The sequence below is a fragment of the Capra hircus genome, chromosome 8 (genome assembly GCF_001704415.2).
Source record: "Capra hircus breed San Clemente chromosome 8, ASM170441v1, whole genome shotgun sequence".
NCBI classification, from domain to species: domain Eukaryota; kingdom Metazoa; phylum Chordata; class Mammalia; order Artiodactyla; family Bovidae; genus Capra; species Capra hircus.
Genome location: NC_030815.1, coordinates 88254800 through 88271133, shown reverse-complemented (window position 1 = coordinate 88271133; position 16334 = coordinate 88254800). Strand labels below are relative to the sequence as shown.

The following is a 16334-nucleotide window of genomic DNA, read 5'->3' as shown; positions in this document are numbered from 1 at the left end:
ATAGAGAGATGCAGGCACCAAAAATTATAAGCTCAGTGAGCAAACTTTCTGGAAGTGTCAACTTCCCTGGTGGCTCAGATAGTAAAGAATCTGCCTGCAATGCGGGAGACCCAGTTTCCATCCCTGGGTCGGGAAGATCCCCTGGAGGAGGGCATGACAACCCACTCTGGTATCCTTGCCTGGAGAATCCCATGGAGAGAGGAGTCTGGCTGTAGAGTCCACGGGGTTGCAAAGAGTCGGACACCACTGAGTAACTAACATTAATTACACAGGTCCAAAATGGCCCCGGCCAAGCAATGTCTATTAAACGCTCTCAAGCTCTCATTTAGTATTATTTCTCTATTCCTGGAAAACAAGCTTTTAATACATGCATACTTAGGTCAAAATTTTTCAAAATAGCTTGCCAAATATAGGCTTTTCTTCCGTCACTACTGGATTGGAGTCTCCTTTTGTCTTCATCTGGGTTTTGCAGTTTTTGACTTCCGTTAATATGTAGCTTAGATGGGGCTCAGCTGACTCTACCTGGGCCCCTCCTTGATCAGAGGGCCCGAGGCCAAGTCCCCATAGTATGTCAATGGAAGTGCGGAGGAGAGGTGCTCAGGAACTTTCCCGTCGGCCTGTAGATGGCGCCCCGGGAAAGGGATTCCAAGCGTAGTTCCCAAAGTTCTTGGGGTCCCCACCCGGCTGCGAAAAAGGTGCAGCAGGCAGGTGTTCCTTCCAACTTCCACGGCTGCTCCGCACGTGCGCTAGAACCTTTTGGGGCGGGATGTCATGCAAACGTGTGGTGGGTGCAGCGGGGCCGGTGCAGGGGGCGCGCATTGAAGAGCGCAGGAGCCCCACGCGGCGGCGACCCACCACGCGCCGAGCAGCCCGGCGACCCCCACGCGCGGCGGGGCTCTCCCACCCCACCCAGCGGCAGGTGGACAGTGTCGCTATGAAGAGAAAGCTTCAATTGTCCCTCCTACAAACCGCCACACGCCAGACCTCTGCTATTGTGCACCCAGCATAGAAATGCAAACGAGCCGCGTGTTCCGGCCGCAATCTGCCTGCGCGCCCTGGCGCCCCGCAGCGCTTAGTAGCCGGCCGGGAGATTGGCTAGACTTTCCAGCGCGACCGGGTCCGGGTCTTGATTGTGCTAGAAGAACCTCGCGCTCGGGGCTCTGGTGTCAGCTGGAGAGGGCTGCTTTCAGGCCTTTAGCTAGCTTAGCCAGCGCAGCCTGTTTTTAAAGTTCCGGTTTAGAAGAAATGGTTTCAGAAACTCCAAATTAAAAGTGAAGAAAAAAATAGAAAAGGTAGCAAGAAAAATAAATGCAAAAAAAAATATTCGTTAGATTTCCCCAAAGGTGCATTTCACAAATTGCAGCGTACTGTTAACAAGTGAGGGTTTTTTCCCCCCATAACTTTTTCCTTTTAAGGACTTAAAAAAAAAAAAAAAAGGCGAGATGAAATCTGCAGGCTCCAGTCTGCCTGGTAACACCCCGACAAAAGCGGCAGATTTGAGGCATTGTCATCCCCCGCACCCCTCCCCACGTGGCCTTCTGGCACGAGCCGCGGGCAGCCGCCTCATTTGCATCAGAAAGCAGGCGCGGGCCAATGGGCTCGCAGGCTCGCGCCAGCTGGCGGCGCCACCCGGCTCAGCCTATATAAGGGCGCAAGGCGGCGCTCGGGCTTACTCGCCGGCAGTGGGCTCACCGGGCTTGCTCGTAGACTTTCCTTCTTCGCTCGCGTCTGCTCCGCCTTCTGTTCTTGTGGATAACTTGCTGCTCGCAGATCGCAATATGACTCTGGAAGAAGTTCGTGGCCAGGACACGGTTCCAGAAAGCACAGCCAGGTAGGTCGGCGCCTAACTCCGGACGTCTCGGGGCGCGCGGGGACCCTCGTCCTGCCCTGGCCGCGCTGGTTAGGCGATAGTCTTTGGGGCCCGCCTGGGTGGAAACCGGCTGGGTTGGGAACCCGCTGGGTGGAAGCCGGGCGCGAGTGTGCCGGCTGGGCCGAAGGTGCGGCCGCCTGGGCTGGCGCGCCGGGCTGGGGCCCTGGGGGTGCGTCTCCGGGTCCAGGGATCTCAGGGCACCCTCCGGCTCACCGTGCTGGCTTGTCCGCAGGATGCAGGGCGCCGGGAAAGCGTTGCACGAGCTGCTGTTGTCTGCGCAGCGCCAAGGCTGCCTCACGGCCGGCGTCTACGAGTCAGCCAAAGTCCTGAACGTGTGAGTATCAAACGCGGCCCGTGGGAGGAGCGGCAGGGAGACCGGGGAGACGGTGGCTGGGGGCGCCCCTGGCTCCTCGACCTGATCTCACCACCTCTTGCTCGCCCGCGTAGGGACCCCGACAATGTGACCTTCTGCGTGCTTGCCGCTGACGAGGAGGACGAGGGCGATATCGCGCTGCAGATCCACTTCACTTTGATCCAAGCGTTCTGCTGTGAGAACGACATAGACATCGTCCGCGTGGGCGACGTGCAGCGGCTGGCGGCGATCGTGGGTACCGGCGACGAGTCGGGGGCACCTGGAGACCTGCACTGTATCCTCATTTCGGTGAGTGTCGCCTCCGTGCCGATGTGATCCCTGCCCCCTCGCTCCCCCGTCAGCAGCCAGTGCCCAGCCAGGCTGACCTCTGCGTTCTCTCTGCAGAACCCCAATGAGGACGCATGGAAGGACCCCGCCTTGGAGAAGCTTAGCCTGTTCTGCGAGGAGAGCCGCAGCGTCAACGACTGGGTGCCCAATATTACCCTTCCCGAGTGACAGCCCCGTGGGGATCCTTGGTTTGATCGACGTGGTGACGCCCCGGGGCGCCTAGCGCGGGGCTGGCTCTGTGGATGCGCCCTCGGAGGGCGCCGGAGTGCGGCGTGGAGACTGGCAGGCGGGGGCGCGTGGAGAGCGGCGAGGAGGTGCGGTCCCCTCCCGAGGAGGGGCCCGGCGGCGACAGGGGCAGGCTGGCCCCAACCCAGGACTCTACAAGTGTGGGGAGCGGCTGCTCGCCCAGGAAGGCCGGAGGCGGGACCTTGGCCGCGCGGCCGGGAAGGACAGACTGGCCGGGCAGGCGTGACTCAGCAGCCTGTACTCCCGGCAGAAAGGAGGGGAAAGGCAAGTCCAGGCGGCTTGGACTTGTACGGTTACAGGAGCTCTGACGGACTTGAGCAGTATGCATTGCTGTTTTCAAAACGGATACGGGCGATGCTTCATTTTCTAAAGGATTATGCTGCTGCAGCTTTGAGTTTTACAATAAACTTAACTGAAACAAACGTACTCTCTTTTTTGAGGGCAGGGTATCTTTGTCTGCGGGGGAGGTGGTCAGCGGGACTGCTGCTGATTTCTGATATTTACGGAACTCCATGGCACCTGTTCCATCTTCCTGTTGGCGCTGAATGGCAGGCTCCTGGGGTGCTGGAAGTGGGGGAGGGGACGCTGGCTGGGTGTTAGGGCAGAACTTGAGCCCTGCTCCTATTTCTCTCCCTTCAGGAAAATTTTTAAACTTGCAAGACAGGAGCATACTTGGGATAAGACATCAGTGCAGCAGCTGGCCATCCAACCTGATAGCAGAGACCTTTCCCTCCCCTCCCCCTTCTTTCCTCTCCACACCCTCCCTTCTAACAGCTGCTTATGGGAACAGCTTGCAGGATGCAGGCAGCTCCTTCCTGCACAATGAGCATTGCCTTCTGCAGGCACTGCCCTTTGTGGTCCCTGAGGATGGTGGCAGACTGCTGTCAGGAACCTTTTCCCCTTAAAGGAATGGCACTTACGGCAATGTCACCAGGGTATTAATATTGCATATGACATGACTGCATTTAAGTGTGAGTCATCATTTTGTCATGACTGTGATAGATCTTAAGATCTGAGCAAAAATGGCAAGGGAGTGTCTGCACAAATAGGCGTAAGCAATTCTGAGTGGGGCCAGCATCTGCTATCTACTATTTTGAGTGTTCTCTGCCCACATCAGAGTTATGAGGACTGCTACTATTCACAGCAGCATTGAGAGACTTACAGAAGAAAAATAATTCAAATCTTTTTGGCAAAGTCTTGTCTTAAGAAGGATGTAGGAGGAAATGTACTGAGTGAATCAAACTTTTTATATTATTAAACTGATATCTTGCTTTCATGCTGCTGCCTGATTGTACTGCTTTTGGCGGGGGAATATACATGGGACTGCATTGCTGTTAGCAAGCTGCCCAGTGGTCCACCATGCCTTCCAGGCAAAAGAGGGTTAGTGTACTTTCTCAGCAGTTCCAGGCAGCTGATTCGCCTTGTCGTGTGCCACTTCACTCCATATCCTGAAAGAATTGAAAGAGCTGTACAAGCCTAATGATTTCTGCCGCAAGAAAAGCATCTTCGTTTCACATTTATTAGCTCTTGAAAATATTTCTCCCTTGATTAGACAGAAGCTCAGTGAAATAATTCAGCTGTGTTTGTGCCAAAGTTTCATTACTGCTTCACCCACTGCTGCTCAAAACCTTGAGTTTCCCTAGTTGAGGTGGAGCCCCGCAGGGTGGGTGTCTACAGCAGTCTGCCTTTCTGGGCTCACAACCATTTGCCACAGCATGCTATAGTAAACACAAACGGAGCACGATTCGTTTAAAATGTACCCTTCAATGAGTAAATCCAGCAGCATATTGCATAGGACAGGCAGCAGATCCTCCCACTGGCCCACTGACCCTTGTAGAACATTCAGTTGGCAGATCTGCAAAAAACTTGGCTTTTGTGGACTAGAATTTACAGCAAGGGCACCTGTTGGAGCCCTAGGGGCTAGAAAAAATTTATAGGGAGAAAAAAAAATGCATGCTTGGACATCGTGCCAGCCCTAAAGCTTGTGCTTAAATTTTTGGGAGTGGTGTGAATAAGCATTTAATGCTATTAAAATGAAACACTCCAGAGAATATGTAATAAAATGCAGCGTGCTTATAAACACATTATTTTGTCCATACTTCCAACAATTCTAAGTGGTAATGCATAGATAACCTAATTATCACATGCACAATGAGGTGATCCATGCAAACTGATTAGCCCAATGTCCTGCATCTAGAAAGCGCTGAATGAATGTGGATGACAGTAACACTTAGGATGAAGGTGTTTGCTAAAGATCTTAAAAGTCAAGCGGGCTGGTGGATTTGGACCTGGCTGTCTGGTACCAAGGTCTAACAGTATACCTCCTGTGCCGCACATCTGGGAAGGAGGACTACTTTCTTAATTTTATACGTTTGTAAAACTTTACATATTCATTGTAGAAAAATCGGAAAACACACACACACAAAAGGGAAGAAAAAAGTAGAAGCGCTGTAATGGGCCATCTCCAAGTTTTGGTGTGTTTCCTTGTTGCTTTTTCTGCACTTCTGAGGGGTACGTACCGTGTAGTATACAGAACCATGTGCAACAGTTTTTAGGAAACTCATCTTGGGACTTATCTGGTCGTCCAGCAGCTAAGACTCTGGGCTCTCGGTGCAGGGGGCCCAGGTTCGATCCCTGGTTGGGGAGCTAGATCCCATCTGCTGCAACTAAGAGTTTGCATGCAGCAGCTGAAGATCCCTCAATGTCTCAATGAAGATCGATCGTCCTGTGTGCAGCAACTAAGTTCGGGTGCAGCCTAATAAATAAATAGTAAAGGAAAAGAAGCTCATCTTCACTTGCATTTGGTTGTCTCCTGTTTCTTCTCCTTGACATTGTGTTGCCTGTCCCCATGTCATCTGGTGAGCTTGGAGGATGGGGTCTTCAGTGCGGCAGCGGGATCCAGCATAGGAGTGACAAAGCACACTGAGGCATATAATCTGGTAAGCAGGTGGGGGGCGGAGTCCTTTTAAATAAACAGTCCTCGCCAAGCAAGACAGATGTCAGCTATATGCAGGCACCAAGCAAGGCTGTGCCCGCCCCGGGGCAATGAGCGCCAGTCACATTCATCTTTCAGTTCAAATTAAACTGTTTGCATATGATCATGGCTAGAAAACATTGCTTCCCTGTAGCTCGAGTGGTAAGGAATCTGCCTGCAATGCAGGAGACCAGGGTTCAACCCCTGGATTGGGAAGATCCTCTGGAGAAGGGAATGGCAATCCACTCCAGTATTCTTTCCTGGAGAATTCCATGGATAGAGAAGCCTGGCAGGCTATAGTTCGTGGGGTCACAGAGTTGGACATGACTGAGTGACTAACACCCCCCCCCCCACACACACACAGAAAACATTGCACTGGCAAAGCAGTAGCTGTGAAGACGAAAGGAATACAGAAATTAAAGAGGGAGCAGCGCTGGGCATCAGGCAGCCCTTGTCTGCACAAGGAGCTGGGGCCTCCAGTTTTCCCTTTGGTAGGACAAGAGGACAAAACGATCACTGTGATTTATTTTTTAAAGGCTGTAATTCTATGTGTCACACATTTTATGAAAACATTAGCCTCCGTGGCACAATGAGCATTGCTCTCCAGGCTCACAAAGAGCCACTTGAGAAACAGCGATAGAGTTTTACAAAAGCGAAGCAAGGATGTTGGCAAACAAAGCAAGACTGGGAGGTAAGTTCAGTGAGTAGATATTCATTTTCCCTTTTTTTTTTCAGAGTTCTTGAGCTTTCCCATGGGTGTTCAAGCTATCAGTCCCTTCACTCCTCAGGGTGTGTGAGTCCCCCAGAAATCAAAAGGGTGCTGTCCTTCCCCAGCCACTGAGAAGAGGCTTTGCTGCCTTAGTGGGGTGGGGAGGTGTGATCTTTTGTGGATTGCAGGACGTCTGGAACCATGTAGAGCCTTTCATTTCTGTCTGTGGGCAAAGTTACACGTGGTCTTTGGAAACAGACTTGTTTTTTAAGTTTAGCTCAAACTTTACCTTCCAGAAGAGATTTCTCTTCTCTTGTCGAATAAGGTGTGCATGTGAGGAACTCCTGATGTTCTCTTCCAGGCAGTGAGGAGGAGGTGTGGGCAGCAGTCCTCTGTGAGGGGCCAGGGCTGCTGGCCAGATTCTGGATTCTAGGAAGTGGCTGCTGGAAGCTGCTGGAAACAACCCTCAGGGCTGCATGATTCCAGCTCAGCAGGGGGCAAAGACCTTTAGAGCCTCTGTGAGCTGGGGCTGGAAAGGGGCTGCTGCCTCCCTGCCTCATGGTGAGGAGGTGGGCACTGCCCTTGGCTGCCGGGCTGAGGGGTGGGGTTGGGCTGTTCATGCATTCATTCCCTCATTCATCCATTCACTGGTTTCTTCGTTCCTTCAGCTGGCATTTATTCTCTGGGGCAGTTCTAGGTGTGGACTCCTGGCAGGCTCTTGCTGGCCGGAGTGGCTTGTTGCAGGTGGCTGTTTTAGTTGGGAAAAGCGGGCCTCCAGCTGTGTCCCACACTCATTGGAACCTTGTTTTCAAGGCTGGCCAAGGACTGCCTGGTCCCTTGGGGCTGCTTCCTGGGCCGCTGAGGCATCTGAGGGCCAGTCAATGTATGGAATGCAGGCAGTTAGCCACAGAGACTAGGCTTCTGCAGAGGGAAGGGGATAGCGAAAGAATGTGATCGGAACGTGGGGTCTACCCATCCATGAAGTTTGGAACCTGGCCTAATTGTCTGGTAATGTAATATATTGCTCAAGGCCAAGTTCTCTTTCTTGTTGTTGCTGTGGCTTCCTGTTAACCTAGAATAGATACCTTTGTCTCCCTCCAGCTTCTAGATGTGGGGACCATAGGCCAGTGAAATACAGGAAAGCATGTTTCTTGTGGTCTGAAAACCTTGGTGGAGACAGCATAGTCAGTTATGGGAACATTGTTAGAAAGACGTAGAAGCTTTCTTTCCCCCCAAAGTGAGCTCTGATCCTATAACCCCTGACCATGGCAGTATCTCATACTAATCAATTGATGTGGTTTTACTTTATCGCCTCAAGGGAAGGTGGAATTCGTTGCCGGATTTCCTGATTCTTTTTTTTTTTTTTTTCAGTGCTCAGGGTTTGCTCTAGGTTGAAGTTTGCTAGCTCTTCAATTATGCAGCTTGGTGGCTGAAGTGATTCAGCCTTCTCCTGCTCTGTGTAGTCATCTCCCCCCTTTGTGATGATGACTTAGATATCGTTCACTTCCATCACTTCTCTGAGTGGGAATAATTCTAGAGGATGATTTCAAGTTGGTCAGATTTTTATTATGGTAAAATACAGGCACATAGAATTGTAAGTGACAATACCAATGCAACAATAAAAAGCTAAATGGGAAGAAAAGAGATGAGAGAAAGCACCCTCTTTCTCAGCAAGATCAGAGCTCCCTAAAGTGATTCACAGCAGCAAAGTGATTCCTGGAACTCTCCATATGGAAATAATTCTATTTTGAGATTCCAGGAAGGAGGGTGCTGATGGTGGGTTAGGCACAACTGTCGGGAGACCCATTGACAACTCTTGTGCATTCATTTTCTGTCCTTGGATTTCTGCAAACCGCTCAAGTTCTGGTTCTGTGGGGCCAAAACAAGGATGAGATAAAGCCCAGGGATGGGGTGGTTGGCTCAGATACTCAGCTTGGCTGGCCGGGGGTGGGGTCCCCTGGGAGCAGCCTCAGAGCCCAGGCTCCCAGTCCTATGTGGTCAGGGCCAGAGCTACCAGCATCTCTCCCTCCATCTGGCCTCCAAGGACCATGCCCCAGCCTCTCCCACGACGCAGAGGACATGGAGGAGAAACTACTGCCCACCTGCGTGCAGCTGGGGAAGCTGGAGGGAAATGCAAGAAGGGCCACGCAGCCTTGGTCATCAGAGACTCCTCTGCCCATGCTAACATCCCTGCCCCACACTGATCCTAATTGTGCTCTAGGACAAGAAGCCATCCACTGGTTCCAGCAGTCCATTCCAGGACAAGGGGGCTGTGGCACCACTGAGCCCCGATGATGGCCTGGCAGATGGGCCTAGGCTGTGGCTAGACCCTGCTCCCTCCTTCTGTGGTCACCAGCTGCCAGCAATGCCCTTAGAGTCTGCCCTGCCCTTCCTGCTGCAGAAATGTCTCTTTATCTCCCTACCTATCCCTCCCTCCTCATGTGTCTCCTTCCTCCTTACCGGTCCCTCTCCACGCCTGAGTCCTCCTGTCCCCCCTGCCTCTCTCCTCTATAACTTTGGTTCAGGTTCTCCTTTTCTCAGATCTAGGCTCCCCATCCTCTCTGAGCTGGCCTTGAACTGTCTCCATCCCCACCTTCCGTACTGGTGGCAGTCAGTTACCTTCTAATGACATGGGTGTTGTCATGTTACCCCTGTCCCTGGAGACTATCGGGGCCAGCTGATCCCTGTTGCTTTCCTGCCCTGCCCTGCTCCCAACATCAGGTGGGTCTCCACCCACTTCCTCACAGGCTTCCTCCTCTCCCCTCTCAAGGGTCCACTTACATATTATGGAGATCTGTCTATAAGCCTGAGCAGTCCTCACAGAGAGGGAGAGGGTCTCACCTGAATACTGAAAATCCAGCATGGTACCTGGGACAGCCTCACTCTATTGGCTGACTGAGCAGAAGGATGATGTGTTCTTTGGAGGATGTACACACGTCATCCTTACTTCCTGCCATATAGTCTATAACACCTGTACTTTGAATGCTTAATAAAAGAGGGAGAAGCAGAACCATTTTAGCAGGAACACTGGTTTGGTGTATGTAGTAGGAGATGGGGTGGGATTTAACTTTTCATTGTCACCATCATCATCTTGATCACCATGACCACCATCGTCACCAAGCACATTTGCTGAGTGCCCATCTGGTAATGGAATATAGATCCTAGACAATGTGAAGACCTTAAATTTTACAAGAAGCAACACCAATTTATTTATTTATTTTTTAATCAATAGTAAGACAAACAGTGAGAAGCACTTACTTTAAGAGGGATGAAGGAAAGAAGATCAGGAAGCAGGCAGTAAAACTTTGAACACAGACCACACAGTGGGAGGCTCTTGGCTCTTTTCTGCAGGAAGCTGGAAACCATGGTGCATCCTGCGTGTGTGTGTGTTGCTCAGTCGTGTCCCTAGGGGCTCTAGCCTGCCAGGCTCCTCTGTCCTTGGGGATTCTCCAGGCAAGAATACTGGAGTGGGTTGCCATGCCCTCCTCCAGGGGATCTTCCTGACCCAGGGGTTGAAACCACGTCTCCTGCGGCTCCTGCATTGCAGGCCGATTCTTTACCCAATGAGCCACTGGGGAAGCCGCGGCGCATCCTACATAGTAGCAGAATGGGGCCTCATGGGAGGAGAGCAACAGCCAGCCACAGAGGACTGACGAGAAGGGTCAGCCGGGGTGTAGGAGCAGGATGGCTTCTGACGGTTCCCGTGTATTTGAGCCACCTAGGGCCTGGGGAGACCTGGCAGCAGGTCTTGGAGTGAAGGTGAGGCAGGGGTCCTGCTGCTTGAGGTCTTGGCTGTTCTCTCAGTTTCCTTGCAGAACAAACCTGTCTCTTGTGATTGGCTGGCTTGGGCTCTGCAGGCCTTCTGCCCCCGCCTGGTACTGCTCGAGGCTGCCCAACATCTGGACCTGGTGCCCTGCTGGGTCTGGTGGAAGACTGGACTTGGCAGGGGTGCCAGATAGCTGAAGGGCTCTTTCTTCCCAGGTGGCTTCCCCCTGAAGCATCCTACACAGGCATGGTGCCATCCCTGCTGTATTCTCTCTGTTCAAGGAGCCACAGGCCTGCATTAAATATGGGAACATGATTTCTGGAGCAGTGGTCCAGGAGGCAGGGGTGGGTCCTCTTGGAGAGTGGCTTGGACTCCTGTTTCTGAGTCAGGTTTGTGCTAGTGCATCCCTTGGAGGTGTATTTAGGTTATATAACCCATTTTGAAGGAAAGAGAACATCAAAATACAAAATACAATTGTCTGTAAAATTCCAGTTTGTGTGTGTTGCTGTTCTTTGCTGGGAAAAGTCTTCTTTAAAGGATGTTTGCAAACACTAGAGGTAAATTCCATAGTAGACACATCTCCTCCTCGGCTCAGTGGACGGCTATTCAGCAACTTGAAATGAGGGCGTGTTGTGGTCTGTGTGGACCCTTTACTGGTACCCAGGCATGCCAGGCTGTGTGCTCTCCCTGCCTTGCAGCTGCAGTCTCAGCATTGTTGTCCCCCTACCCCAATGCCTGGCCCTTCCCAGCCAGGCCCTGCCCTGACCACCCCCCAAGCAAAGCCCCTGGACTTGACTTCTCTGTGCCCCTACCCTGACCCAGCTCCCCTCAGATGTTCCCCCATGGAGCATATGGTTTTGCATTTCTGAAAGACAAATCTTTTATCTGAAACATCTTGTCCGGTCGAGCCTCTTGTTAGTTGATAAGTGAGTTCATTGATGGGGAGGCTGTCAGATTGTGCAGAGAGGAACCTCTTGGAGGGTCAAGAGTCAACCAGGGTGGGGTGGGCCTGGGTGCAGTGAGGAAGGGGTTTCGGGATTTCGGTTCTTTATTTTCTTCTGACTGCGCCATGCGCATGCGGGATCTTAATTTCCCGACCCTGACCCAGGATAGAACCCATGCCCTTGCAATGGAAACTATTGGACTATTGGACTGCCAGGGAAGTCCTGAGTTTCATTTCTAGTCCAGGTCTTCTCTGTTAACTCACTGTTCTTCCCTTTTTAGTGGGGGAAAAAAAGTAATTTCAAAATATAACGATTTAGGTTTGAGTACTAAAACTATCAACTATCAACAACAACAGTGTGTGTGTGTGTTAGTCACTTAGTTGTGTTTAACTCTTTGCGAGCCCATGGACTGAGCCCACCAGGCTTCACTGTCCATGCAGTTCTCCAGGCAGAATACTGGAGTGAGTTCCCGTTTCCTTCTCCAGGGGGTCTTCCCAATCCAGGGATCAAACCCAAGTCTTCGGCATTGCAGGCAGATTCTTTACTTTCTGAGCCACCGGGGAAGCCCGACAGCAACAGTACAATAAGTTAAAGTCCGCAATCTAGTCTTGAGCGCATTGTGCTCAACATTCTGTAGCGTGGGCTCCTGGGGCCCTCTCAGGTCAGTGCTCAGAGGACTGTGCTGAGATCCGGGAGGGCATTGCCCAGGCCCTGCCCCAGGGTCTCTCCATGGACTTGGCCAACCGGAGGGTCGCTTAGGGAGAGGTCAGTGTGTCTTCCCTCTCTCTCCTGCATTGGGGCCCTGTCCCTGACAGTGCCCTCATCCCCGCATCGCCTCTGTGCTAGGAGCCCCTCCTCATGTGCTCTGGGGTGACCACCTTCTCGCCTGGCTCTTGGCAGACGTGGCTTCAAGCCCAGCGTATCTGACCCTCTTCTCCCCCGTCATTGGCCAAAGCGCCACACATGGCTGTGCCTAAATCAGAGAGCAGTGCGCCAGGCTCGTTCCTGCAAGGGGGGGCCTCCCTCAAGGCCCAGCTGTCGGGGGCTCCCACGCAGACCCCTTTACCTGCAGGTGTGCCCACAGTCCAGCCACAGGGTACCTCCAGCCAGGGCAGGCTGCCTGTCTGCATACTCAGCCAAAGACCTCCAAGGGAGGTGCCAAAGGCCACACAGTGCCTCCAGGTGGGACTCGCTCTGGGTGCTCAGGGGAGAGGGTGCTCTCAGCAGAGCTCCCCCTACCCCAGGCCCCTGCTCTCCTGCCTCCTCGTGACCCCTCTCAAAAGCATTCTCTTGGTCACTTAAACTGAGACCCTGTGTTATTGGCCATGTAACTTAAGTCAGGTTATTCCATCTGAAAGGCAGGGCCCGCCTCATTAGGTGGCGTGAGGATGCAGAGAGACAAGTACATGCAAAGCTCCTGGAAACAAGACTGCAAGCTGAGGCCGGCAGAGGAGCAGGCCAGAGCCACCTGGGTTTGCTTAGCACTTCCTTGGTGGCTCAGAAAGTGAAGAATCTGTCTTCAATGCTGGAGACCTGGGTTTGATCCCTGGGTTGGAAAGATCCCCTGGAGAAGGGAATGGCAACCCACTTCAATATTCTTGCCTGGAGAATCCCATGGACAGAGGAGCCTGGTGGGCTACAGTCCATGGGGTTGCAAAGAGTCCGATAGGACTGAGTGACTAACACTTTCACTTTCAGGCTGGGAGTTCCCCTGTTTTTCCAAAGGAAGAGGAGCCACTGAATAGCCCTCCTGTGCACTTCTCTCTGCTGAGAGGAGGAGAGATGAGCATTTCTGGCTCAGCCCCAAAGCTCTGGCTGCCTGCAGACTTGGCTCCGGGCCCAGGTGTCCCCTGTGGCACAGGGGCCTCAACTCAGGTGAGGCAGGGACATGCTGTGGCCAGGGAAGCCGAGGGGGCAGAGGAGAAAGGTGCCCGAGAAGAAGGCCAGGAACCACAAACTGAGTCCCAGGGATTGCTCTTGCCGACTTCCTCCAGCCTGTTGGGCAGGACTTCTTGGTCCCAGAGAGAGCAGACTGTAAGTGCCTGCCAGTCTCCTGGGGTTTTGTGCAGCTTCTGGGGACCTGGACACTCTTCCTCCCCATCAAGCCAGGGCACAGAGGACCCCACTGCACCCCTCAGTGTGGAGAGGGGAGCTGATTCTAAATTTACCCTGAATAGCAGTTTCTACTTTGCTTTAACACACAATGGCCCACAGTGTTCCAGTTCTGTCTGACCCTTGACAGGAGAGGCATCTATCCATGCCCTGTGGATTGGACTATGTAAAGGTGGCCATGGAGAAAGGGGAGGTGTGTCCACTTTCTGATGAGGCAGGAGCTGGTCCCTGGCCCCTGCCCCTATTTGGCATGAGGCCAGACTCTGGGTTAGGAGCCTAAGGGTGTGGGAATTGAGGTCTGCATTAGAAATCCTCACTCTTGACCACTTTCCAACTGTGAGCTCGGGACTCTCGGTACCTCTCTGAGTGTTGAGGTACATATTTCATGTACTGAGCTCACACAGTACCTGTGGGCTCAGAGGTGCCCACGCTCTCACTGACTCATGGGGTGAATTGTTGGACATCTCTTCCTCAGTCACTTAGCACCTCTAGGAGCAAGTGAGAGGCCTCTTTTGCTCTTAAACAAAGCACTGAAGCTCATGAACTCTTAGGCTCTCCTAGTTAAAGGGTTGCAATTTCCTATGGTCCCACAATAACCTCTTCTATTAGCAGCTTCCTCCAACTCACATGCACACATATACACACGTTTCCATAATCCTCTATTGTGAAGCCCAGTCTTTCAATTTTTCTGGATCTGTAGCTATGAAATGAAGTCAGCAGGGTTTGTTGTACCAATGTCAGACAGCCGAGGATGCATAAATAAAAAGGAAGCCCCCTTTTAGATGTTGATGATGGGTGAAGATGCCCTGAGAAAGACAAGCACCCAAGGCTCCATGGCATGGCCACCTCCTTTCAAATCTGGCAGTTTGCGTTTCAAATCATCAGCACGGGAAAAGAACTGACAGTGCTTCTCATTTCACTTTCTCAGGCCACACTCTATCACCCTTTTCCCTTCTGTTACCACCGAGCCATGAGTACCCCAAAATCCCAGGGCTGGCAGCCTGCTTTCCTTGCTTTTGCTCCTGTCCATGGAGGCTGCATCTGTCCCATAAAAACAGATGGAGACCACCCTATTAACCTAGAGGGGTGGGATGGGGAGGGAGGTGGGAGGGATGTTCAAGTGGGAGGGGACATGGGTAAACCTATGGCTGATTCATGTTGATGTTCGGTAGAAACCAATGCAATACTTAAAGCAATTATCCTTCAATAAAAAAATAAATAAATTAAAAAGAAAAAAAGCTGAAGGGATCCAGAAGGTCTCTGATTTTTCCCACAGAGGAACTCTTCATCCCCGCTCTTACTTACAAGCATTCTCTGTCCTTAGCACTTGCTTTATTATTGTTTTTCTCAGGGCTGCAAATTACTTCAAATAAACAAGCCGGTACAGAAAAAGTAATGGCTGGAACGCTTGGTTTCCACCAAATGATTATTCTATGGGAACATTGCACCTTCTGGAATACCGGGGCAAGGTGATGAATAGCTGATGCACAGAATGTTCTGTTCTGAGCCGCAAGTTGGTGGCTTCCATTCCCGTGCCCATCCTTGCACAGGTTTGTAGTCCATGAGAAGAACTTGAGCTCTTAGGGTTCTCCGGGAGCCTGCCTCCTTTGCCCTGGGGCTAGAATTGGGCACAAAGAGCAGATTCCGGAGCCAGCACTGCTTGTGCTACCTGCGTGCCTGGCTGACAGACTCACCTCTGCAGGACAGGAGCGCATCTTTAGGGACTTTTGAACCTTTGTCAGAGGTTCCCCTGACAAAGCTGGCTGGTGGGTGGGGCAGAAAGAAACCTCTCTGGTTGGGATCTACTCCAGGTGGAACCTGTTGGAAGGTAGATCCCCGTCAAGCCCACCTGCCGCTGCCCAGGACTGGTCTCCAGTCTCTCCCTGGCTCCTCTTACGCCAACTGAGCCCACTCAGCCATCTCTCATGGGGTCACTGCCAAGGCGGACCGAGTAAAGAGGTGAAGGGTGCCCAGTGCAATCCCGTTCATAGTGGACGCCTAGTAAAGTTTGACTCTCTCTCCCCAATCTGGAATGTGAGTGATGCTGATTTCCTATGACATGTTGAACTTGAACTTGCAACTTGCAACCTAGAGACTCCCTGCTCCCCACCTGACTCCCGTGGAGGCAGCCTCACCTTAGTCCACCTTTCCCGTAAGCACATTCTAACTACCCCAGGGCTCACTTTTGGGAGATAGGTAGGGGCTCTGGGAACATATTCTTTAGGACTGTCTGTGTCTCATTACGGGCTTTCCTGGTGGTTCCGCCTGCCAATGCAGGAGATACAAGTTCGATCCCTTGGTCAGGAGGATCCCCTGGAGAAGGGGAAACCTGTATTTCTCAACACTGCCACAGTGGGAGGTTTCATGGAAGGAGGGTCTGTTGTGGACAACAGCAAATGAACTCGGGAGGCAGGGAAGCCACAAGGAGAGACATGTACCCTGGAAGGTGAGGAAGCTGGGTCACCGGCCACCCAGCTAAACACGAAGGGGATGAAAGTATTTGCGGCCCAGGGTGAGGTGGTGTTTCTGTTTTATTGGAAACGAGGAGGAGCGAGGGTTTCCCGGTAGCCAGAGGGTGTCGCACCATCTTTCTGGCAGAGAGTGAAGACTACCAGAAGACTACCAGATGCGGGGAGGGAATAGCTCTGCACTTCCCAGCGGCCTTGCGGAGCTACTGAGTCATAAGCCAGAGAGCAAAGAAATGACACAGACGTCCACATTTGCTGTTGTTGAAACACTGTCAAAGCAAGCTTCCTGGGCACAGCTCTGCAGCCCTTCTCAAGCTGGTCTAGGAATTGTTTACGAGCCCGGCTTTAACACTCTGCCAGGAATTGTGCATTACAACTGGACTTCTCGGATATCCGCAGGAACCAAGGAGCCGGACGAGAGGGAGGGAGATAATCTGAGCAAGAAGGAGGCTGGAGCAGGAGCCAGCTCCCTCGGTGATTCCGGGTGACCCGCCCTCGTCCTCACACTGCCCCGCAGACTTCTGCTGGCGGGACTTCATGTACTG

General features: G+C 52.3%; 1 protein-coding gene across 1 annotated transcript; it reads left to right on the top strand.

Moving 5' to 3' along the window:
- GADD45G (growth arrest and DNA damage inducible gamma) lies at positions 1606–3238 on the top strand. Its single transcript, XM_018052512.1, has 4 exons — positions 1606–1831; positions 2103–2204; positions 2318–2531; positions 2628–3238. The coding sequence occupies exons 1-4, from the start codon at positions 1779–1781 to the stop codon at positions 2736–2738; spliced, it is 480 nt and encodes a 159-aa protein (XP_017908001.1). The 5' UTR covers positions 1606–1778; the 3' UTR covers positions 2739–3238.